The sequence below is a fragment of the Dryobates pubescens genome, chromosome 26, assembly GCF_014839835.1.
Source record: "Dryobates pubescens isolate bDryPub1 chromosome 26, bDryPub1.pri, whole genome shotgun sequence".
NCBI lineage: Eukaryota > Metazoa > Chordata > Aves > Piciformes > Picidae > Dryobates > Dryobates pubescens.
Window position 1 is genome coordinate 3,736,227 of NC_071637.1, and position 24,763 is coordinate 3,760,989.

At 50.2% G+C, this 24,763-nt stretch overlaps 1 protein-coding gene across 1 annotated transcript in view; it reads left to right on the plus strand.

The window, feature by feature from the left end:
* The window catches only part of TRPC4AP (transient receptor potential cation channel subfamily C member 4 associated protein), a 47,192-nt gene that overhangs the window by 14,036 nt on the left and 8,393 nt on the right, over positions 1-24,763 (plus strand). The window contains exons 2-15 of the mRNA XM_054173448.1: positions 844-972; positions 1,225-1,341; positions 3,762-3,819; positions 4,934-4,989; positions 7,683-7,811; positions 10,195-10,396; positions 12,494-12,682; positions 14,342-14,484; positions 18,509-18,640; positions 19,256-19,314; positions 22,923-23,024; positions 23,435-23,518; positions 23,832-23,922; positions 24,236-24,376. Coding sequence (XP_054029423.1) covers positions 844-972; positions 1,225-1,341; positions 3,762-3,819; positions 4,934-4,989; positions 7,683-7,811; positions 10,195-10,396; positions 12,494-12,682; positions 14,342-14,484; positions 18,509-18,640; positions 19,256-19,314; positions 22,923-23,024; positions 23,435-23,518; positions 23,832-23,922; positions 24,236-24,376 — 1,632 coding nt within the window. The remainder of the gene's footprint in view (positions 1-843; positions 973-1,224; positions 1,342-3,761; positions 3,820-4,933; positions 4,990-7,682; positions 7,812-10,194; positions 10,397-12,493; positions 12,683-14,341; positions 14,485-18,508; positions 18,641-19,255; positions 19,315-22,922; positions 23,025-23,434; positions 23,519-23,831; positions 23,923-24,235; positions 24,377-24,763) is intronic.

The following is a 24,763-nucleotide window of genomic DNA, read 5'->3' on the forward strand; positions in this document are numbered from 1 at the left end:
GGAGGGGTCTGGAGCACAGCCCTGTGAGGAAAGGCTGAGGGAGCTGGGGTTGCTTAGCCTGGAGAAGAGGAGGCTCAGGGGAGACCTTCTTGCTCTCTCCCAACTCCCTGAGGGGAGGTTGTAGCCAGAAGGGGATTGGTCTCTTCTCCCAGGCAGCCAGCACCAGAACAAGATGACACAGTCTCAAGCTGTGCCAGGGGAAGTTTAGGCTGGAGGTGAGGAGAAAGTTCATCCCAGAGAGAGTTGTTAGCCATTGGAATGTGCTGCCCAGGGAGGTGGTGGAGTCCCCATCCCTGGAGATGTTCAAGAAAGGCTTGGATGTGGCACTTGGAGCCATGGTTTAGTTGTCAGGAGGTGTTGGGTGACAGCTTGGACTTGATGATCTTTGAGGTCTCTTCCAACCTGGTTGATTCTATGATTTCCATCCCCAGTGTTGTGTCTCCCCCGGACCAGTGTCATTGCTACTAGTGTCAAGGGCACCCATTTCCCCAGTCAGTGAAGTGTCAAAGAGTTCCACTAATGGAATGATTTGGAGACTGATGTGTCCCCATGTTAGAACAGGTGATCAGTATAAACACCTAGAATGAGATGAAGTACTCAAAATGATTACAACTGCATTAAGCCATGTCCTGCACAGGAGACTGACCACATGGGACATTCTGTACATAGCAGTCCTGGCTACATGCTGCCTGGGAAGAGGGGCTGGATTTCATGGTGCTGCTCTCCACAGTGAGCTTGGGTTTTTTCTGTGATGTTCTGATACTGGTGTTCTGGGGAGGTGATAAGATTGTTTTCCTGGTAATGAAGGAGTGGACACATGGGAATTGCATTCTTCCTCTGCAGATCACAGAGGCCTTGTTAAAGGAAAGAGATAAGCAAGCCAAATGGAATGGGATCCCCTTACTGCTGCAGAAGCTGTATGAACATAGCCACCCCAACAGCGACTTCTCCCAGTGCCAAAGCATCTTAAAGGTACTGCCAGCACTCTTCTTCCAGGGTTTTCTTTGGTTTGCTGCTTTCCTTAGAGTCTGCTGTGGGCATGTTTTCCTCTTTGAACCTGGTTGCATGCTCAGGTCTGAATTGGCTGGTGGGTGAGAGCTGGGAATGCCTGTGGGGGGGACTCATCAGTAGGTCACACAAGTGGGTTTCCACTGGGGAGCAGTTTTCTTTAGGAGCCATCTTGTATTTCTTTCTTAATTAATTAATTTATTTCATTTCCTGCAGGAAATTTCCCCACTCCTTTCAATGGAAGCCATGGCATTTGTTACAGAGGACAGGAAAGCTGCTCAAGAGTCCACCTTCCCCAACACATACACGTTTGACTTGTTTGGAGGGGTCGATGTAAGTGTGGGGTCCTTCACCAGCAGCAAAAGGCTTCTGTATGGCAGTCACAGCACTGAGCAGGATGTGGCTTTGAGACCTCTGGAGCTTCCAAATCCAAGCTACACAATGGCACTGCCAGTTTGATGGAAAGCAGTAGAGTTGTGCCTGGTTCAGGCTCTGCAAAGGGTGGATCTTCCAAGGTCATCAAAATGAGGCCTTTTCCTTAAATGATTCTATTTCCTTATCAGATACAGAGTCACAGATTGCACTGGCTTGCAAGGAGCCCTCAAAGGTCATCTTGTCCAAACCCCCAGGGACACCCAACTAGATCAGGCTGCCCAGGGCCACAGCAGGTCTGATCTTGAATGTCTCCAGGGATGGGGCCTCAACCACAGCTCTGGGCAACCTGTTCCAGTACTTCACCACTCTCTACCACTCTCACTGTGAAGAACTTTTTCCTGGTGTCCAACCTAAATCTCCCCTGCTCCAGTTTCAAACCATTGCCCCTTGTCCTATCACTACAGGCCCTTCTAAACAGTCCCTTTCCAGCTTTTCTGTGGGTCCCCTTCAGCTACTGAAATGCATCTCTGAGGTCTCCGTGGAGCCTGCTCCTCTCCAGGCTGAACAGTCCCAATCCTTTCAGTCTGTCCTTTTAGGAAAGGTGCTCCAGTCCTCTGATCATCCCTCTGGACCTTCTCCAGCAGGTCCATGTCTCTCTTGTGTTGGGGTTCCCCAAACTGGACACAGCACTGCAGGTGAGGCCTGAGCAGAGGGGCAGAATGGCCTCTCTCCACCTGCTGGCCATGCTGCTTTTGATGCAGCCATTGGCTTTCTGGGCTACAAATGAGCACTGCTGGCTCATGTCCAGCTTCTTGTCCACCAGCTTCCCCAGTTACACTGCAATTATCTGGTGCTAGGGCCAGAGATTTGGCTGATAGGAATGGGTTTGATGTGGTTGAAGGCAGTGGTAGCAGGCAGTGCTCTGTGTTCCTGACAATCCTGCAGTCACACTTGATAGGGAGGTGTCTGATCTGGTTCTGTGTGCCCTGTGCTGGCTCTGTGTTGCAGTTACTCTGAACTGTGAAGCATGAGTAACTCTGCAGGACTCAACAGTTTGCAGTGTCTGGGCTGGTCCAGGCTAAACCAGCTAGAGATCATTTTTGTGTTGAACAGAACCATATGCCTAGTGTGGGAGAGCTGAGTGTTAACATTGCTTAAACAAAAATGAGACAACACTGCATGTCTGGAGGTGTATCTGGAAGTTTACTCTCAAGGGTGAGGGGTGGGCTGGCCACTGGATGAGTGACAGAGGCTCTCTGTGAACCTCTCTGCCTTCCCAAAGGGGAGAAACTAAACCAGCTGGGATGGCAATGAGGACAACCCAATGGAATTGAGACACAGAGACACAAACCAATATGGAAGCCAACCCCTGGTGGTAATGATGTCACCATTGTCACAGCTGATGCTGGGAACAGGAGCTGGGGGGAGTCCCAGGCTGGGCTCAGCAGCAGATGATAACCAAATTCAGGAGCTGGATTCTAGAAATGGGTTCAGAAACACATGGATTGGGATTGAAGGCAGCAGGGACAGAGTCCTTCTGGGACACTGGCCAGTGAAGGAGAGGCTTCACCCTGCTGATCCCTCAGCTTGACCCTGAAGATAGCATCCATGGGATGCAATCTCTTGCTGGTCACTGTCCTGCCCTGTCTGCTCCTCCCTGCAGGAGCCAAATCTGACCTCCTACACTCCAAGCTGAGACACAAGATGTGGCAGTGTCCTTGGTGTTCCCAGGAGCAAGTCTAAGCCAGAGCCTTTCTGTAGCCCAGCCCTTGGCAGTGACTCTGCCCAGCAGCTTCTTCCTGCTAGAAGCAGCCCCTGGCTGTGCAGACCTGCCCTGAACTTCAGAAAGTGCTGGCACTGAGCAGAGACTGAGCTGGGAGTGAAATCCCTGAGCAGAATCAGTTGTGTTCCAACCCAAACCAGGACACACTCAGGCAGTGGCTTGCACTTAGCTGCTCCATATTTCAGCCTCATCAGCTAAGTTCTGTCTGGACCTGAAATGTGTTTTGAAGCACAGCAAGACTTAGGGAGAGCCTTTTCCAAACTGACATCTCTGTGCAGCTTCTGGCAGAGGATTCAGTACTCTGGAAGGTGTGTGGTAGCCATCCTTGATGTGACCTGGCTGCAGGTGGAGTTGTAGTCTTTGTGAACTCAAATTCTTTAACACTTGCCAGTGGGAGATTGCTTTGCAGAGCTATTACAAATACAACTATTTCTGCTCAGCATGGTCTTGACACTGGTTGGGGGTTTGACTGTGGAGCTTCCATTATTCACCTCTGTGACTTCAGCAAAGACTAAAATTGGGGTTGTCACTGACAAATTAAATGGTGCTTTCTGTCTCAGTGATTCTTCTCTTCACTCTTTATCTTGTTTTACAGCTTCTAGTAGAAATTCTTATGAGACCAACTCTCATTACACAGAAAAAGAAGCAGAAAAGTAAGTAAATAAGTGTCTTATCTTCCCCTCCCCTCCCTCCCCCCCAATTCTTGCCTTGTGTCCTATTTCAGCCAGAAATTACTCCTCTTCTGTGACTCCCCTTTCCATCCCAGCAAGTTCCTGTTGCAAAATGAATCATGCTTTCCTTTGTTCCCAGCTGATGGTGGGATTTAGGATAGCCACCTGCTGCAGAGCACAGCCCAGGAGCGTTCATGTGGCTCAGCATAACATGATTCAGTACATTTACAATCACTGGAAGCTTTTATTGTTGCTGTGGCTGTAGCTACACTTAACAATTATTAATAATAAGCCACAGCCCATTGTCAGTGTAACAGGAGATGGAGAGATTGTGAGATAATGAAAAGTGGGCTGTTCTGATGAGTGACTCCCAGAGACTACTCATTTCCCAGCTGCTATAAGGAGAACTTGCCAGTGGGGCACTTCCCTGCTGAGGCAGCTCTGGTTTAGTGTTTTCCCTTCTGCTGTCTGTGATCTGCTGGTTCCTTGAACCTTTCTGAGGAGAGGAGAGGAAATGTCATGGTTACTTCCCATGCCCCTCAAAGCAGGGAACTTCAAAGGTGAAATAACTTGAACTTGAGCTGGAGGCAGCTGTTGCATGTCTGTACTGAAAACATGTTTGGAATATGAAGATGCTGGAGTCAATCAGACTGAAAGCTTTTCTGGGAATTCCTGATGAAAGCTGCATGAACTGCCCTTTTTTCCCACCCCCCCACCCTGTGCCTAAGAATTGGCACAAATAGATCTCAGGAGTTTCTCACATTGAGGGATTTTGAGGTGGTCTATGGTGGTTTCCCTGGAATTCTTTTTACACCCCTAGCATTTTGTGTGCAACTCAAAATGCACCAGACCATGAGCACATCCCTGTGTGCAGGCCTAGGCAGGGCTGGTAGCAGTCCTGGAAGAAGGCATGGGACCAGGTCAGGTGTGGAGTGTTTCTCACCCTCTGGTTTCTCTCCTCCAAGGCATTTGCATGTGTGAGCTGAGCTGGCAACCTGAAATTGCCACTGGGTTTGTAGCTGTCCATGTCACTGCTGGGGACAGCAGTGTTCCTTGCTCATGGGCAGCTGGTGAATGTCTGTTTTCTCCTTTGCAGTAAGTGATGACCTCATCAAGGACTGTTTAAGCATACTGTACAACACCTGTATCTGTGTAAGTACACCTGCTGTGGGGAAGGGCTCCTCTTTTGCTTGAGAGGGACACACACAGTCTCTTACAAGCATGATTTAAGAGTGCTGGGAAACTTTGCACTTAATTCATGGACTCACAGAATGGGTTGGGTTGGAAGGGACCTCCAAAGGTCATCTAGGTCAACCCCTCCCTGCAGTGAGCAGGAACATCCTCCACTAGATCAGGTTCCTCAGAGCCTTGTGGAGCCTGCAAGTTGAATATCTCCAGGCATGGGGCCTCAACTACCTCCCTGGGCAACCTGTTGCAGTCTTCCATCACCCTCATGGTGCAGAACTTGTTCCTAAATCTGCTCTTCTCCAATTTCAAACCATTGCCTCTCATTCACTGCAGGCCTTTGTAAACAGTCCCTCTCCAGCCTTCTTGTAGGCCCCCTTCAGGTACTGGAAGGCCTCTGTTAGGAACTGGAATTCCTTCAGCTCAGTAGAGGACTGCCCTGTATTTTGATGTGTTACTCCAATAACTTCTGGTTCCTTGTCAAGTTTAAATCCTTCTGTTTGGATCTTCCTGTATCTTTGCCTCCATGGGAAGGCTGAGCCAGGCTTTGTTGTGTCCAAACTCCAAATCTGAACCTGGGAATGGATGCCTGCTAAGCCAAGCTACAGCTGCTCCTGTTGAGTAGTGGGGCTGGCAAAGAAGTTTGTTTGAGCCTGCAACTCCTTCCTGGGCTGAGTGTTACTAATGCAATTCAGTTGGTGACAGACCAGTACTGAGGTGGACACTGAGTTAAAGGCCTGTTGAAATCCTGGAATGCCAGGTTGGAAGGGACCCCAGGGATCACCTGGTTCAAACTTTCTGGGTGATAGGCCAGTTGAAGTAAGCCCAGCACCCTGCAAGCTGAGTCTTCAAACTGTCCAGTGTAGGGGAATCTCCTGCTTCCCTTGGGAGACAGTTCCAATGTCCAGCTGTTCTCATGGGGAAACATTTTCATCTGGATTCCAATGGGAATCTCCCCAGCAGTAACCTGTCCCCATTACCCCTTGTCTTTTCCACGGGACTCCTTGTCAACAGGGAGTCTCCATCCTCCTGGTAGCCACCCTTTATGTGCTGGTACAAGGTAATAAGGTCTCCCCTAAGCCTTCTCTTCTCCTTGGTCATGGTCTAGCAGTTGTGTACAGAGAAATGTTAGGTTATGGTTGGACTCAGTGACCTTAAGGTCTTTCCCAAGCAGGCAATTCTAGGATGGTAGGATATAGTGTGACTGCAGTACTGAAGCTGGAAGTGCAGGCCTCTGATGATTCACGCAGGGAGCATCCTCAGGATTACTTAATCCCACTTTTGATTATGTCATAACCTAGGGGGAGCATTGTTTAACAAAAAATTGAAAGAAAAAGGCAGTCACTGGCTTGGAGCTGCTCCAAAAACATCAACCTCCTCTCCAGAGCTTCACTCTTAACAGCTCATGTTCTCCCTCCTGAGTATCTGTGGCCACAAGGGAGGGGGCAGAGAGGGAACACTTGGTTCTTGGTTTGGTTATTTTTTTTAACTACAAGTAATGCAGCTTTTGCAAACTGAATATGAAACAAGCTGCTCTAAACCAAGTCTGCAGGTGATGTGCTGGCTGCTGTTTTAATTCACTGCAGTGTCTCTGCTCTCCCTCCAACAAGAAGTGCTCAGGGTCACAGGGGTTGTGTGCAGGATGTTGTGAGGGGACCTCATCACCGCTGATGGGTACTTAAAGGGCAGGGGTCAAGAGGGTGGGGCCAGAGTCCTCTCAGTGGTACCCAGTGATAGGACAAGGGGCAAAAGGCACAAACTGAAAGCCAGGAGGTTCCATCTGAATATGAGGAGAAACTTGTTTGCTTCGAGTTTGCTGTAGCCCTGGAGCAGGCTGCCCAGAGAGGCTGTAGAGTCTCCTTCTCTGGAGAGATTCCAAACCCACCTGGACCTGGTGATCTTGGGCATCCTGCTGTGGGTGACCCTGCTGTAGCAGTGGGGCTGAGGGAGATGATGTCCAAAGGTCCCTTCCAAGCCCCACCATGCTAGGATTCAGTGCTTCTGTGCTGTATGAACTGGTTTTATTCCTGTGAGTCCATGTTGGGGCAGTATGTAAGCAAGTCTGGGTTGGTGAGCAGTCACAGATAGTAGACAGCTCAGCAAACACCAAGATTGACATTTAACTGCAGGGAAGACTGCCTGTGCTCTCAGCAGAGGTCAGACCATGACAGCTGGCCTTTATGAACTTAGTGCTGAACCTTAGTTCATGCTTTAGTGTGACTCCTGCTTCGTCACCGAGTTCATTGAGGCCGAGGCTCGGTTCCCGTCGTTCAGACTCTGCCCAGCCAAGAGCAGCGCTTGAGAGTTCAGGGGAAATCTGGGGATGGCATTTCCATACTGGAGCTGGCTGCAGCTTGTCTGGGAAAGCAGAGACAAGCCTCTCTGATGTGTTTCCAGGCATGCAGTGTTTACATTTGATTCAAGGCAAGTAAACAACTGCCCTGAGATGAAGCCTCTCATCCTGGAGCCTGTTGGGATCGCAGGCTTCAGGCAAGGACCGGAGCTATTTTTGGCTGGCATAAACACAAGGTTTGCCGGTTTCAGGGATAGCTGATTGGGTAACACATCATCTGTAGGGAGTGTCCTACCTGTGCCTCTAATGTGTGACTTCTTGAGGTGGGCTCTGACTCTGGTCTGGGTGTCCTTTTGCTGCTTTCTAGACGGAAGGTGTCACGAGGCGCCTGGCAGAGAGAAACGACTTTGTGTTGTTCCTCTTTACTCTGATGACAAACAAGAAGACATTCCTCCAGACTGCAACACTCATTGAAGATATCCTGGGAGTTAAAAAGGTTAGTCACTGCTTTCTGCATTCTGATTGTATGGCTTTTCAGGCTAGTGGGAGGGGGAAAAAACACTTCTTCCTTTGAAGAGCTACTGCTGACAGCCCTCTAAGCCTACACTCTCCCTTCTTGTAGCTCATTTGAGACCTGACTATTCCCAGTGGTCATTAACTTCAGGCACATTTCATGCAGAAGCCAAGTGATGTGTGTGTGGTGCCATACTTGTAATGCTGGAACATCACTGCAGAGGATGATGGGGGTGGGTACCTGGCTGTCACTAAAGTAAAACCTGTATCTCAGATGAAGAGAATGAACCTCCTGTAAATTCATGTTTCATCCTTGCCTTCTGATTACACTGCAGGGATTTCAGTAGTCCCAAAATCAAGAGGGCTTCCCATGCAGCTCTCTTACCTTGGGGTTTGTCACCTCTCTCAGAAGTTGTAGGCTGGGGGAACAGGGCACTTAGGTCTTCTGCACAAAGGAGGTTTTTGACCTTTCTTTGAAGCACCATTAGACCTTAGTGCCAAGGATGTGTAACCCTGGGAAAAGGCTGAATGCATTGTGTCTGTGTGCACAGATTTGCAGAAATATTTTGGTTGGAAAAGACCTTAGAAACCATCCTGTCCAATCATTCTCTATGGCACTCAGCACCACCTCTCTGCCTCTTTTAAACACTTCACCACCTCCCTGGGGAGCCTGTTCCAGCCTTTGAGAACCCTTTCAGTGGAGGAATCTCCAACCTAAACCTCTCCTGGTGCAACTTGAGGCCGTTTCTTTGGCCCCCATTTGGCTCCAACCTCCTTTCAGGGAGTTGTAGATCACCAGAGGGTCTTCCCTCAACCTCCCTTTCTCCATACTAAGTTCCCTCAGCCACTACTGACAAGGCTTTTGCTCTAGACCCTTCACCAGCTTCACTGCCCTTCTCTGGACACATTCCAGCACTTCAGTGTCCTCCTTGTAGTGAGGGGCCCAAAACTGAACCCAGTATTCAAGGTGAGACCTCACCAATGCTGAGTACAGGGGAGCAATTCCTGCCCTGGTCCTGCAGGCCACACTATTGCTGATCCAGGCCAGGATGCTGGTGGCCTTCTTGGCCAGCTGGGCACATCCTTGGCTCATCTTCATCTGGATGTTGATCAACACCCTCAAGCATTCTGTGGAGAGGGTCAGGATTCTTTCTTACTGCATTATTTTGGGTGAAGTTGAAGATGACCCATTTCCTGAGCTAGGAAACAGGCTTAGTTTAGCTGACCAGAAATGCTGTTTGCTGAAAGCTATTTTCAAAAGCTTTTCAGTAAAACAATCTTTTGATGGGGGGGGGGGGGGGGGAGGGAAATGAGGAAAAATAATCTAGAAGTCAACTGTCACCTGAGTTTCAAGGGGAGAAAAATGAAGTTGAAACTTTCCAATGCCTACATAGAGAGTTGTTAGGGTTGGAAGGGACCTCCAGGATCACCTAGTTGTAAGACTCTGTGGCAGGGACACTTCACACTGCAACTGTCTACATCTGCCTGAAGGGAGGCTGTAGCCAGGAGGGGGTTGGTCTCTTCTCCCAGGCACCCAGCACCAGAACAAGAGGACACAGTCTCAAGCTGTGCCAGGGGGGGTTTAGGCTGGATGTTAGCAAGAAGTTCTTCCCATAAAGAGAGATTGGCCATTGGGATGTGCTGCCCAGGGAAGTGGTGGAGTCAATCCCTGGAGGTGTTTAGGAAGAGCCTGGCTGAGGCACTTGGTGCCATGGTTTAGCTGATTAGATGGTGCTGGGTGAGAGGTTGGACTCGATGATCTCAAAGGTCTTTTCCAACCTGGTCTGGTCTATTCTATTCTATATCAGGCTGCTCCTGCCACAGAGCACACCAGGCAGCTGCCACAGCTGCTGAGGAGCTGGGCTCAGCACTCAAATGCACAAAGCTTAGAAGCATAGAATCACAGAATTGTGAGGGTTGGAAGGGACCTCAAGGCTCAGCCAGTTCCAACCCCCCTGCCAGGGACACCTCACACTATAGCAGGTTGCTCACAGCCTCATCCAACCTGGCCTTCAAAACCTCCAGGGGTGAGGCTTCCACCACCTCCCTGGGCAAGCTGTATGTGGTCAGTGTGTGAATCAGGTTGTGCCTTTCCTTGTTGGTTTGGATGGGCTTTTTTAACTACATGGAATTTGGGAGCCTTTTTTTAAATGCCCAGGCTTTAAAACATGGGTATTTTCACTTCTTGGAGTTGATAAACATAGTGACAGCAGTGCTAAATGGCAGCTGTGCTCAGATTCTTCCCTTGGCACTGCTGCTTGCTTCTCTGTTGCTGCTTTTCAAGCCCCAGGCAGCTCTCGCCGGGAAGGTCGATGTCTGCGTTCAACCTCTCGTGCCACTTGCTCACTGGATGTTGCCTTCCCCAGGAAATGATACAACTGGATGATATTCCCAATCTTGCAAGCCTTGTATCCAGCTTTGACCAGCAGCAGCTTGCCAACTTCTGCAGGATCCTGGCTGTCACCATTTCGGAGCTGGACACGGGCAGTGATGACAAGCACACGCTCCTGGCCAAAAACGCCCAGCAGAAAAAAAACCTGGGGCCTTCTCGAGCTGAAATCAACCAAGGTAACTCTTACACTGTGCAGCGAGGCAGGGGAGGCTCAGCAGTGCTGTAAAGTTTCCCTCTTCTCGGTGTCACAGCTGTAGGATGTGTTTCCAGAGGCTACTGTCAACGTTCTGCCTGACAAAGCGTTTTTCTTTCTTCACTTTCCTCCAGCAGTTTCCTGGAAACAATCTCCTTTTGTTAACAAAACCTACTTTGTAGCTTTCAGTTTCACATGGTGTTAGTAAGGAGGGGAGTTCATTTCTGGCATTTCAGCCCTCCCCAGTGAACTGAGTGGCTTAAAATAATTGAGTTTCTTTTCTCTCCCTCGGTCCCTTCCCTGTAGCAGCTCTCAGTAATTCACTGTCCTCCTTACCATGTGAATTCCTGAACTAAAGCTGCATGCAGTGTGGTTGCTGCAGGAGCAGCAGGACCTCCTGGATTTTATCTGGAGCTGGCCTGAGCAGGATGTCTGCCTTTATCAACAAGGGCATGTCTTTATTATTCATCAAGTTGCCCACTGTCACCACCCCTGTCTAATCTCAGCCTCAACTTTGGGTACAGTGCAGGTTCCCTCATTTGGTTGAGGACTTCTCAGGCGCAGGAGTCTTGCCTGGAAGGATGAGTGTGGGGTTCATAGGATGGTTTGGGTTGCAAGGGAGCTTAAAGTTCATCTAGTTCCTTGCCATGGGAAGGGATACTTTCCAACCAGCCCAGATTGCTCAAGTCCTCATCCAGCCTGTCCTTGAGCACCAGGGAGGGGACATCCACGACCTTCCTTTCTCAAGTACCCTCCAGTGTAGAACCTTCTGCTTTCAGCTGATGCTCTGCTGAAAAGCTTTTGGATTCTGAAGGCAGATGCTTGCACAGTCCCTTGCCAAACAGAGTTGGGAAGTGCAGAAAGGCAATTTGGAGCTGATTCTCCCATCCCCTAACGTTTTGTGTTCGCCTTCAACAGCAAAGCCCCATTTGTAACCACTGCCACCTCCCCAGCATCCAGCTAGAGATGGCAGGCAGGAGCTGAGAAGCTCTGAAGGAGGAGTTTGTTGTCTTCTGCCCTGTGGGTCTGCCAGAGCTTGCTAGGAAAGAGCAGTGGACAACGTGTTGGTGTGGGGACAAAGTTTAATTTAGGCTAGCTGAACTGAACAAGCTCGAATCCCAGAGAGCTGAACTCAGCCAAGTCAATGTTTAACTAATCATTTTTTGTTTCCACAATTAGAGACTGTATCTAAAACTGTTCACTGTAATAAAGTCATCAGGGAGCTTATTCTTCTTTCAGAGCTGCTACCAGCAGGCAGAAGCTCGCAGCCCTTCCCCAGTGTTCGTGGCTAAATACTTTGTTGCTTTCCACTTTCATCTGCAGCTGTGAAGACTTGGCTATCTATCTGTGATCAGCAGATCCTGTAATTAAATTATTCTGTGAAAACTTCAGGCCAAAATGCAGCTCCTAGCACCCTCCCCCCAGCATTTTGCAGCCCAGTGACTTCTGTCCTTGAGCTGCTGTTTCTAAGGGTGCAGTTCCTCAACAATTAAAACTCTCTAACTGGGGCTGCTCTCGTGTGTTACCCATCTGGTTTGCTCCATGATGAGCTAATTCAGGAAAGTAGTACTTAAAAAAGCTGACAGCCTTCTGCCCAGCCCCTGCAGTGCTGTTTGCTGGGAGACAAATGCCACAGGAGGCAAAATGAAGGAGGTGACCTGGCAGAGAGGAAAGGGATGGTGGGGCTGCCCCTTCCAAGGGCTGCTGCTTTGTTTCTGCCAGCTTCATTTTTGAGCCAGATCAGTTTCTTGATACTGACTCACTTTGGACTGGGAAACAGCAGTGCCAGCAAAAGAGAGTTGGCCAGAAACAAGCAGTTAGAGTAGGGTAGAAGTTAGTTTCTTCCAGTGTAAGTCCAGCACAAACCAGTATAACGCTGACTGAATTATGCCTGGGGTATGGACGCTCCCTTCCTGTCCTTCACAGCAGACTGCACTGGCTGCTGCCATCTTTGGATCACTTTACTCAGATGGAATTTGGTTCTGTATTGCTAATGTAGATGTTCTGGTACCTTGTGGTATAAGAGGGCCTGGTGACTGTCGTGTTGGTGACACTCAGCTGGACTAAAATTCTTTTCCAGCTACGCTGCTGAATATCCCTGGCTTCATCGAGCGCTTGTGCAAGCTGGCCACACGGAAGGTGTCTGAGACAACAGGGACTTCCAGCTTCCTGCAGGAGCTGGAGGAGTGGTACACCTGGCTGGACAATGCCCTGGTACTGGATGCACTGATGAGGGTGGCAAATGAAGAGGCAGAGCAGAGCAGTACAGGTAGCTGCCCGTGCGTTCCTGTAGCCACCGCTGGCTGATGCGTGTTGTAACCGTCGCTGTTTGCCCTGGGTTGCTTTTCCTTCCAGCTGCTCATAGTTCCTCTGTTCTGGCATGAGGGATGAATGTGTCAGCAGCTGGGCACAGCTCAGATGTTCATAGGGTGATTTAAGTTGCAAGGGATCTTTAACAATCTTCTGGTCCCCCCAGCAGTCAGCAGGGACATCTACAGCTAGAGCAGGGCCCCAGACAGCCTGGCCTGGAATGGTTCCAGGGATGGGGCATCTCCCACCTCTGTGGACAACCTGTTCCAGTCCCTCACCACCCTCATGGGGAAGAATTTCTTCCTAACTGAATCTACCCATTTCTAGGTTTTTTTTCCCTCCATTCCCCCCAGTCCTATCATTACCTTACAGCCTAAATTCAGATTGAGAATCCTACTTCTTTTAGCTCACTGATACCATTTAGCTTAGTATGGAAAAAGTAAGCAATTGTCTACAGCTGCCTCTTGGAGTTTCAAACCATCACCCTTTGTCCTGTCACAGCAGGCCCTGCTCAAAAGTCTGTCCCCAGCTTTCTGATCAGCCTCTTTAAGTACTGAAAGGCCATCAGAAAGTCTCCCTGGGGCCTTCTCTTCTCCAGGCTGAACAATCCCAACTCTCTCAGCCTGGCCTCACAGCAGAGGGCTTTCAGAGAGCCTGGCCTTCAAAACCTCCAGGGGTGAAGCTTCTACCACCTCCCTGGGCAACCTGTTCCAGTGCCTCACCACCCTCATGGGGAAGAACTTCTTCCTAACATCCAATCTGAAGCTACCCATTTCTAGTTTGTTTCCATTCCCCCTAGTCCTACCATTACCTTACACCCTAAATTCAGATTGATGATCCTACCTATTTTAGCTCACTGATGCCTATTAGCTTAGTATGAAAAAACTAAGGAATTGTTTTTAACAATCTGGGTTTTATCTCCTGTGAAGTTCCAGCTTGCTTTTGTCTCTGGAGCATTCAAATTGGGTGCTTGGTTTGCTTTTGGTTTTGCTTTCTGTCACTGTTTTGAGAAGAAGATGGAAGCAGGCTTGCTGCAGTGTATCAGTGTACAAGTAAGAAATCTGTGTCCAGTGCTGGGCTCCTCAATGTAGGAAGGACATTGAGACATTGGAGTGTGTCCAGAGAAGGGCAGCAAGGCTGGGGAGGGGTCTGGAGCACAGCCCTGGGAGGAGAGGCTGAGGGAGCTGGGGTTGCTTAGCCTGGAGAAGAGGAGGCTCAGGGGAGACCTTATTGCTCTCTACAACTCCCTGAAGGGAGGTTGTAGCCAGCTGGGGGTTGGTCTCTTCTCCCAGGCAGCCAGCACCAGAACAAGAGGACACAGTCTCAAGCTGTGCCAGGGGAGGTTTAGGCTGGAGGTGAGGAGAAAATTCTTCCCAGAAAGAGGAATTGGCCATTGGGATGTGCTGCCCAGGGAAGTGGTGGAGTCCCCATCCCTGGAGGTGTTCAAGAGGGGATTGGATGTGGCACTTGGAGCCATGGTTTAGTTGTCAGGAGGTGCTGGGTGATAGGCAACAGGTTGGACTTGATGATCTCTGAGGTCTTTCCCAACCTGGTTGATTCTGTGGCTGTATGAACTCCTGAGGCTGCCTCAGGCTCACATCTTTGCCATCTCGTGCAGAGTCCTCGGACGAGAGCGGCCTGGCCAACACCTCCACGCGGACGCAGCTGCCGCAGTCCATGAAGATCATGCACGAGATCATGTACAAGCTGGAGGTGCTCTATGTGCTCTGTGTGCTGCTCATGGGGAGACAAAGGAATCAGGTGAGCCCTTGGCCAGGGTCACGAGTGCAGAGGCTGGTGTCTCTTTAAACCTGAATGCTTGTTAATTAGGTCATGGAGGCAGAAACACGAAGGGCAGAGCTGGGGGCATCAAGCTGGGCAAACCCCATCGCTGCACGAACAAACGGGCAGTGTTCCGCTGCTGAGAGCAGGCTGAGGTGCTGGGCAGGGCTTGTCACAGTCTGGGCTGACCAGGGTGTGTGTCTGGGGGTGGGGGGTCAGTCGCTGCAGGGTTGCTGCTCTGCTGCAGGGTGATGCCTCCTGGCTGAGCATCCTGCCTGTCTGCGTGAGGAAGGGTGTGGGGGTACCTGAATGCTGCAGGGGCTGCAGTCAGGTGATGCCCTTCCTGCTGCACTGGTGACCCTCTTGGACAGAGACTTTTCAGGTCCTCCCTTTTTTGGCTGCTTGGAAAGTCTCTGGGATGATTTGTGGCAGGCTGAGTTTTGCAGTAGGTTCCCATGTCTCCGCTGAGTGTGAGCGAGGTGTTAAACTCTCAGCTGGGAGGACACATTTCAGTGCTGTCTGCAGCAGGCACTGCCTAGAAATCCCCACTCAGCTCTTCCTGTTGCATTTCTTACTTCAGAAATGAAAAAGAATTTGTTCCCTGCCTCACACAGCCCTTATGGAGAAGCCAGTTGCTGCAGCTTGGCTGCAGTTGACTTAAAGGGGTCGGAAGCACATTGTGAGGGGAAAAGCAAAGCCATCCCTTGGTGCAGTTTTGACAGGTTTCCAACACTGGCAGTCTGCTCAGCTCAACAGAGCAGCTTGGACTAGCAGGGGCATCGAGATGCCCTGGAGACTGGGAGGATCAAACTGGTTTGAGTTGTTGAAGGGCTGTTGCATTAGGCAAGAGGAGCTTTGTTAGGGGGCTGTTGCTTGAGCACATTCACCTTGGTGGTTTTGTTCTTTGTTAGTAACCTCCCACTGCTGGAGTCCCAAGTACCTGCCACGGGCAGGCTCTTAAATCTCTGAATGTAAAACAGAGGTGTGTTTGTAGTACAGTCCTGAACCTGTTCACTCTGAAGCTACAAATGGATGCTTGGCATCACAAAGAAGCAGATTCTGTCTGACAGTAAGCAGAGGAAGTGAGCAATTCTGGCAGAAACCGCAATCACTCCCATAAGAAAGTCAGAATCCTGCTGCTGTTCCCTTTGCTGTTTCTGTTGGGCATAAAATCAAATGGAGGAAAAACAAAGAAATAACTCCCAAGACATAACTGCAGCTCCCAGAACATGGATCTGTTGGAGGGCTGCTGTTTAAATCCCTTGTGTCAAGTCAGGTAATTGATCCCCTGCCTGATTTCACCACCAGAATGCAGTGCTGTAGCTCCTGCAGAAACTCCTTGCAGCCTGCACTCGTCCTGCTGCTCCCACTTCAAGGAGCTGGAGGTTGCTGGCTGCCTTCCCTGCCTCACTGCTGGTGTGTTGCTGACCAGTGTGACAAGGTAGAAAGTAGGCTGCTGAAACAGCTTGGAAGCAGACTTTGGTTTTAATTTCCTGGGAAGACAGCTCTGTTCTTCCTCTGTTCCTTCTGCCCCCATGCCAGCAGGGAAGCTGTCTGAGGCTGAAGCTGGCATGTTCACTTCTTCTCAAGGGCTGACTCAAGTTACTACATTCCCAAACATGTTTTGTCCCCTGCATGATGCATCCTCCAGTCCTTAATTATGTCAGGTTTTCAAAGGCTTGTCTGACCCCAGTGAAATCATCCTCCTTTGTGAGAGGCAGGCAGATTAACAGCTAGAGCTGAGCTGCTCTACCTGGAAGGCTCCAGTGAGCAAGGAAGAACAGTGTCTGCTGTAGACCCACAGAATGCTTTAGGTGGGAGGAGACCTTTCAAGGTCATCCAGTCCACCCCCCCTGCAGTCAGCAGGGACATCTGCAACTACAGCAGGCTGCTCGGAGCCCCTAACAGCCTGACCTGGAATGGTTCCAGGGGTGGGGCATCAACCACCCCTCTGGACAGCCTGGGCCAGGGCCTCACCACCCTCACTGTAAGGCATTTCTTTCTCTCTGGTTTGAATCCCTCCCTCTTTTAGTTTCAAAACATCACTCCTTGTCCTGTCACAACAGGCCCTGCTCAAAAGTCTGCCCCCACCTTTCTGTTCAACCCCTTTAAGTACTGAAAGGCCACCAGAAGGTCTTCCTGGAGCCTCCTCCAACGAGGCTGCTGAGAGGCCTCGAGCACAGCCCTGGGAGGAGAGGCTGAGGGAGCTGGGATTGTTTAGCCTGGAGAAGAGGAGGCTCAGGGGAGACCTTCTTGCTCTCTACACCTACCTGAAGGGTGGTTGTGGCCAGGAGGGGGTTGGTCTCTTCTCCCAGGCAGCCAGCAGCAGAACAAGAGGACACAGTCTCAAGCTGCACCAGGAGAAGTTTAGGCTGGAGGTGAGGACGAAGTTCTTCACTGAGAGCCATTGGGATGTGCTGCCCAGGGAGGTGGTGGAGTCCCCATCCCTGGAGGTGTTCAAGAGGGGATTGGATGTGGCACTTGGTGCCGTGGTTTAGCCATGAGCTCTGTGGGGACAGGTTGGACTTGATGATCTTTGAGGTCTCTTCCAACCTTGGTGATTCTGTGAATTACTACCATTACTACTTTGGGCACTTGAGTTTTACACCACATTGGACTTCCCAGTCCTGTGCCCCTTGTTAGGTCTACAGCTGCTAGGAGTCCTACTGTCTGTTTCTGCTGTTCCTCATTTTTCACCTTGCTTACACCAGCAGTGTGAAAGCTTGAGCTGAAGCTATTTACCAGCTGTGCACACCACAATTACTAGCTTTTTTTTTTTCCCCCCTCATGAGTAGCTCTGTAGCCTCCTTCAGATTCATCATGATCTACCCTGTCCTAGCTGGGCAGACTGGTAAATAAACCAAGAGTGACTTGGCATTTGCTTCTCTCCTGAGCATTCTCTGAAGAAGTTCAACTTTTCCCTTAGCCTTAAGGAGCAAAGCTTGAAGTGCAGTGTGGTTGTGTTGCTGCTGGTCTCTGCTTTGCTGCCTAGGTCACTAGAACAGAGAGGTTGTGGAGTGTCTTTCTATGGTGAGAGTCTAGACCTGCCTGCATGTGATCCTGGGCAACCCATTCTGGGTGTCTCTTCTTTAGGGTTGGGGCTGGACTAAGTGGTCTCCAGAGGCCCCTTCCAACCCCCACCATGCTGGAATTCAGTGATACTGTTAGTTTGTGTGGTCTTCAGAGGACTACCTCAGCTTCAGCAATGTGAACTAAAGGCAGAGGACCCTCAGTGGATGGCTTGTGATGTTGGCTCCTTAGTGTTGTGATGCACAGAAGTTAGGTATTGATGCACTTTTGGTGGTTTCTGAGTGCTCTCCTGATGTCTGAAGCCACTTCCAGAGGCACAGTGGCTAACTGAACTGCTGGCTAACAGCTTTCTCCCAAAATCATAGAATGGTAGGAGTTGGAAGGGACCTCTGGTGATCCAGTCCAACCCCCCTACCAAAGCAGGATCACCTAAGGCAGGTCACACAGGAAAACACCCAGATGGGCTTTGAAAATCTCCAGAGAAGGAGACTCCACAACCTCCCTGGGCAGCCTGCTCCAGCACCCTCACAGTAAAGAAGTTTCTCCTCACGTTCAGGTAGAACTTCCTGGGTTCCACTTTGTGTCCATTGCCCCTTGTCCTGTCACTGGACCCCACTGAAAAGAGCCTGGCCCCTTCTTCAGATCTTTATAAACATTAGTAAGATGCCCCCTAAGCCTTCCCTTCTCCAGACTAAAGAGCCCCAGGCCTCAGCCTTGCCTCATCAGAAGGATGTTCCAACCCCTTCATCCTCCTCAGGATGTCTGTGTTCTCTCCATGCCCACCAAATGGAGACTGCTCTCATGATACAGCATGGCTAGTGTGCACATCAACACACACAGGCTGGATGCAAGACTCCCCTCCTTCCCTCTCTTGCTGCCAGAGGATGGCATAATTGTGCCCATCAGTTTCCCAGGCTGCTTTCCCTCCCTGTTGGAGGCAGCAGCAAGCATGTGGACTGCTCTTGTCTTCCAGGTTCATAAAATGATAGCAGAGTTCAAGCTGATCCCTGGCCTCAATAACTTGTTTGACAAACTCATCTGGAGAAAGCACTCTGCTTCAGCCCTGGTTCTGCATGGACACAACCAAAACTGTGACTGCAGCCCAGTGAGTAACATTCTGAATGCTGGGGGATTGCCCTGAGCCACTGGGTGCTTCTAAGAAAGGAATTGTGACTTACAGGGCTTGTGAATTACTGCTTTCACTTCAGCTTTGGCTTTGCTTCACCTTAGCCCTTTAGTGGAGGGCACTGTTGCCTCTCTCCTAGTTTGGGAACTGGGAAAGGAGTAACATCTGTGCTTCCTGCAGCCCAAAAGCAGAAGACAAACCAAAACTGAAGGAAGTGAAATCTAATTGGGTCTAGCACAGAATACCAAATGGGTCCCAGGTGGGGTTTTTTGGTTGGGTTTTTCTTGGGTTGGATTTTCCCCCCCCCATACCTAGATACTCTGGGGCATTCAATACAGTGCTGAGCTGCTTTGCCTTTGCAGTGGGAAGAAGTTATTAACCATTGTGTGCCTACAATTGGAGGTAGTCTCCACTTCTGTTTTGGGCTGCAAGGTGCAGCCTTCTCCATTGGTGCAACTCACTTGCTCTGCTGCCCAGACAGCTTTGATTTGGATAAGTTTTGATTCAGCTCTTTCACATCACTGGCTACCTAATGATATCCCCCAAAAATACTAAAGCAAAACCTTTTTGACCCTTTCTTGTCTTTTATTGTAGGACATTACTCTAAAGATCCAGTTCCTGAGGCTTCTGCAGAGCTTTAGTGATCACCATGAGTGAGTATGCAAAGCTGTGGTAGCTGCTGGCTTGGGTGGGTGCAGTTACCCTGGGTGTCCAAGGCACAGTGTGGGTTCCATGTGAGTGAAACTTGGCCTTGAATACTGAAGTGTTGAAGTTAAGTAACACACTGTCCTTAGTCTCGACCCAGATGTCCATTTGCCTTTCAGCTCATGCTAGGAAGAAGCTAAGGATGTTCTCTCCAGTGGACAGGGTCTTAATATGTCTGAGATGGTCAAAAATAGGCCTTTGCTGCTCCATGTTGAAACAAACTGAAACACTGATAGGAGGAGTTCACATTTCCTGGCTGGAGAAACGAGGAGGCAGCTTTCCTGATGCTGTTTATCTGCCTTCTCCCTGAGAGTTGGTGGTGAGCCAGTGTGCTCACCAGAGCATGTGTACCCTGTGGGGGACGTGTTGCAGGTTTAATCTAGAGTGGATCAAGCATGAAACAAAGGCTGGTGAGAGATGAGGGCGAAAGGCTGGACCCCTGGAGAGGTTAACCAATACTCTTCTGCCTTGTGAAAAAAGCTGGCAAGATTTGATCACTGTGTAAATGCCATCAGTGGAGAAGACCTGGTTAAACTGGATAGGGATGTGTTCAGGGAACAATGCTCTGTCAGCTAGCCAACAGGAAGCTGGGTTGGACCTGGGGAGAAACCTTCTGTTTGCCTTCAAAAAGCATACTTATGGAGCTTGAGTCTGCCAGAGCAGTCGAGGTGTGGTGCTGTACCCCTGACACCAAGGTCTTGGTGCTCTGTTCTGACTTGTAGAATCACGTCTGGCATTCTACCAGTGTCCTGTTGCTGTGATTCAGTCCTGCAGGATGGTGTCCCAGTCCTTGGAAACATCTGCACTGGGGGCACGTGGCACTTGTTGCCCTGCTGGCCCTACCTACAGGCAGGGTGATAGCTGTGGGTGGGTTTGTTAGAGATGCAGATCAGAAGCATCAGCCTTCTTGGATGTGGAGTGTTAGCTTTATGAAGGAGGAGCTGTTGGATGTGCTTTAAACATAAGGGGAAGGCAGACCTACTGGAAATCTTCCATGCAAGACCTTGCTTGCCCAGGAAGCACTCCAGGTTCTCCAATAATTCTCCTCAGGGGTGTGGTTAGTAGGTTGAGAGAGGCTCTCCTCCCCCTGTGCCCTGGTGAGGCCCCATCTGGAACATTGTGTCTGGTTCTGGGCCCTTCAGTTCAAGAAGGACCTCGGGGACCTGCTTGAGAGAGTCCAGTGCAGTGCCACAAAGATGCTAAAGGCAGTGGAATCTCTCCCTGCTGAGGAAAGGCTGAGGGAGCTGGGGATCTTGAGCCTGGGGAGGAGGAGACTGGGAGGTGATCTCATTGATGTTTATAAAGATGTGAAGGGTGCAGTGTCAGGGACAGAGCCAGGCTCTGCTCAGAGATGTCCAGTGATGGGACAAGGAGCAATGGGTGCAAGCTGGAGCAGAGGAAAACATAAGGGAAACCTGCTTCACTGTGAGGGGTTGTGGAGTCTCCTCTGGAGACCTTCAAAAGCCACCTGGATGTGTTCCTGTGTGACCTGCCCTGGGTGATCCTGCTTTGGCACAGGGGTTGGACTGGGTGATCTCTGGAAGTCCCTTCTAACCCCAAGTGATCTGTGGTTAAGCAGCTACTGCAAAGCCCTTGGACTCATTTAAACAGAGAACAGCTTTCAGCTGTAACATCTGAGCAGGTGGAATCTGCTCAGGGCTTTTAAACAGCTGGGTGAGCTTTCCATGAAATCACAGAGAAGCTGAGTTAGCTGAGGACAAGCTGAGAGCAAGTGCCTGGGCACTAACAGCAGCTTCAGTAAACTGTGTACAGACCACACTTGCAGGGCTCACTGCTGCCTGCAGAGAGAGGCTGCACTGTCATCACAGAGACCTGGGGATGCAGATGAAAAGAAGCTGCACATGACAGCCTCAGTGGGCACTGATCTGGAAGGCAGTGGTGGGAGCAAGAAGGCATCCCCATCACCTTTCTGCTCTGAGAATTTGTCTTCTGTGTAGCTGCTGTGTTTTTCTGAATGGCTTCTCTTTGCACACCCATACTGGTCAACAGTAGGCTGAACATGAGCCAGCAGTGTGCCCAGGGGGCCAAGAAGGCCAAGGGCATCCTGGCCTGCAGCAGGAACAGTGTGGCCAGCAGGGGCAGGGAGCTCATTGTGCCCTGTGCTCAGCACTGCTTAGGCCACACCTTGAGTCCTGTGTCCAGTTCTGGGCTCCTCAGTTTAGGAAAGATGTTGAGATGCTGGAAGGTGTCCAGAGAAGGGCAACAAAGCTGGGGAGGGGTCTGGAGCACAGCCCTGTGAGGAGAGGCTGAGGGAGCTGGGGTTGCTTAGCCTGGAGAAGAGGAGGCTCAGGGGAGACCTTCTTGCTCTCTCCAACTCCCTGAAGGGAGGTTGTAGCCAGGAAGGGGTTGGTCTACTTCTCCCAAGCAAGCAGGACAAGAGGACACAGTCTCAAGCTGTGCCAGGGGAGGTTTAGGCTGGATGTTAGAAGTTCTTCATAGAGAGAGTGATTGGCCACTGGAATGTGCTGTCCAGGGAGATGATGGAGTCACCATTCCTGGAGGTGTTTAGGAAGAGCCTGGATGAGACACTTGGTGCCATGGTTTAGTTGATCAGATGGTGTTGGGTGATAGGTTGGACTTGATGATCTTGAAGGTCTTTTCCAACCTGGTCTGGTCTGGTCTGGTCTGGTTCTATTCTATTCTATATTTGATAGAGAATTTCATGCAGGGTCCTTGGGGTTTTTGTCCATTCCTCCACCATTTTCTCCATTTCATGAAGTGCTAAACTATTTCCAGTTAGCTCAGAGTAATAAACTCCTGGGGTCATTCAGTACTGCTGTGGCAGTTTCTGCTTTCTGACTGAGTTCTATTCCTGAAGAAGATCATGGTCACTCTAAGACACTGAGAGCCTGGAGGCAGCTGTGAAAAAGTTTCTTACTGAAGTCTTCTGAAACTTAGCAAACCATTAAGGTTTTGAAAAGCAAATATTAACACAACAAACCTTAAGCTCCTGACCATGGCAGCAATAAACCACCATGTGAGAGCTGGTCAGTGCTGAAGCTGACATGTGGTACACACAAGCTCTGAGTGCTGCAGGACTCCTCTGCCCTGGCTGCTGGGCTGTGCTGGGTTTATCTGTGGCTGCTGCCCTGTGCTGGAGCAGTCAGCCCTGATTTTGGCCTCCATAATCTGCAGGGCTGATGCTTCCCCAAAACCTTTTTCCCTGCCTGCCTGTCTGTGCAGGTGCTGCTGGCTCTGTGGCACTGGGACAGAGCAAAGGAGCCTTTTCCAGCATCCTTCTTCCCTGCCCATGGCTGGGGGGTTGGAACTAGATGATGCTTGAGGTCCCTTCCAACCCTAACAAAAATTCTGATTCCATGATTTGGGAGGCAGCTGGCTGGCCAAGCTTGGGGAGGGTGTTGTGGCTGGGGGGAGTAGAGTGTGAAGGGCTAAAGAGCTGGAGAGGTGGAAGCTGATTGCCTGGACCTGCAGCCCTCAGAGGCACATGGCTTTACTCTTCACAGAACTGCATAGCTGTCTGCCTCTTGAACTCATCTCTTCTTTTTCCCCCCTCCCCCCCACTGTCTCTCTTTAGGAACAAGTACCTCCTTTTAAACAGCCAAGAACTTAATGAGCTGAGTGCCATCTCCCATAAAGCCAACATCCCTGAGGTGGATGCAGTTGTCAACACAGACAGGTGAGTCAGGAGTGAGGTCTTAGGTCAGCACCTTCCAGTGTTTTACAAGCAGTTCCACTGGAGGTTTGAGGTCCTCCTGTCCCCCACAGTTTAATTTCAGTCTTGGGGAACAGGTTGCTCAGGGAGGTTGTGGGTGCCCCCTCCCTGGAGGTGTTCTAGGCCAGGTTGGATGAGGAGCAACCTGGGCTAGTGGGAGGTGTCCCTGTCCATGGCAGAAGGGTTGGAACTAGGTGATCTTTAAGGTCCCTTCCAACCCAAGTCATTCTGTGAATCTATGACAGTGAATGAGTATTTGTCCTGTGTGTTTAATACTGGGACTTGGCTGGTTCAAAGCTCTGGAGTCAGTGCTCTCCAAGGCACAGTGCTTGCCAGCCCCTCCACTCACACTGTCATTTCTTCCCATGCTCTAGGAGTCTTGTCTGTGATGGAAAAAGAGGGTTGCTGACCAGACTGCTTCAGGTCATGAAGAAGGAGCCAGCTGAATCCTCCTTCAGGTGGGCTCACTTTGCACTGTAACATGCTGGTTTGAGTTGACTGGGAAGCTGATTTGTTCAGAGCAGTTGGAAATGACTGGGAATCCTAAGCAAAAGCTCTGGCTCTGTTGCACTTGGCCAGAGTTGGCAGTGCAGATGAGGGAGAACACCAGGCCTCATCCCCAGTATAGCCAGGGGTGCTCTGCAGGGTCCACAAATCTGACTCCAGCTTCAGACTGGGATGAAACAGATAAGGAAACCTGATTTAAATCATCATTGTGCTGAAATATTCCCCTTGCTCCAGAGCTGAAACCTCTTTCCTGCTGTTCCTCAGGTTTTGGCAAGCAAGGGCAGTTGAAAGCTTTCTTCGAGGCACCACCTCCTATGCAGACCAGATGTTCCTGCTAAAGAGAGGGCTTCTGGAGGTAATGGAGCTTCCTCTGTGATCTCCACAGCAAGCAAGGATTTCTCTGTAATGAATTCAAAGGGGAGTGAAGATGTGGTGTGAATCCAGCTGGTGGCAGGCAGGCAGGCATGGGGTGGGGTGGGCAGTCCCACAGCCTGCAGCACTGGGAGGTCTCGTGTAGCAGGAGGCTCACCCCAGTGGATATCTTTAGGTCTGTCATCTAAGATCTAAACCTACAGCTAAAAGTTCTAAATAGTGATTAAGGCAGAGGCTGTGCTCTGCTGCTGGCCTGGGCCAAGCTGTGGCAGTAACCTCTTTTCCTCCCATGGCAGCATATTCTCTACTGCATTGTTGACAGCGAGTGCAAATCACGGGACGTGCTGCAGAGTTACTTTGACCTTCTGGGGGAACTGATGAAATTCAATATTGATGCATTCAAAAGGTTCAACAAGTACATCAACACAGATGAGAAGGTAAGTATTTGTAAAGGCTGTCCCCACTGAGTCACACTGCACACTCTGAGAGCCAAATGCTCTTAGAACCAGGGCAACTCGGGTTAGTTTGCTGGCTTCGGTGCGGCTGCTGAGCTTGGTACACAGAAAACGCCGAAGGGTGAGCTGCCAAAGGGTGGATGGTGCTGCAGTGCTCCCAGCTGCTCTGAGGCAGCAAGCCCTGAGGTCTTCAGAAAACGTTGGTCATGATCAGGCAGGACTGAGGTGAGGGCTGAGAGGTGGTAGAAGACTTCCTGTCAAGTCACAGGGATTTGGGTTAAGCTGAGAGTTGTGGATATTGGGACAAGCTCTGCAAAAGACCATTTTACTGAGGCTGGAGGGGGAGGCTCTTCCTGTGGAGTACTGTGA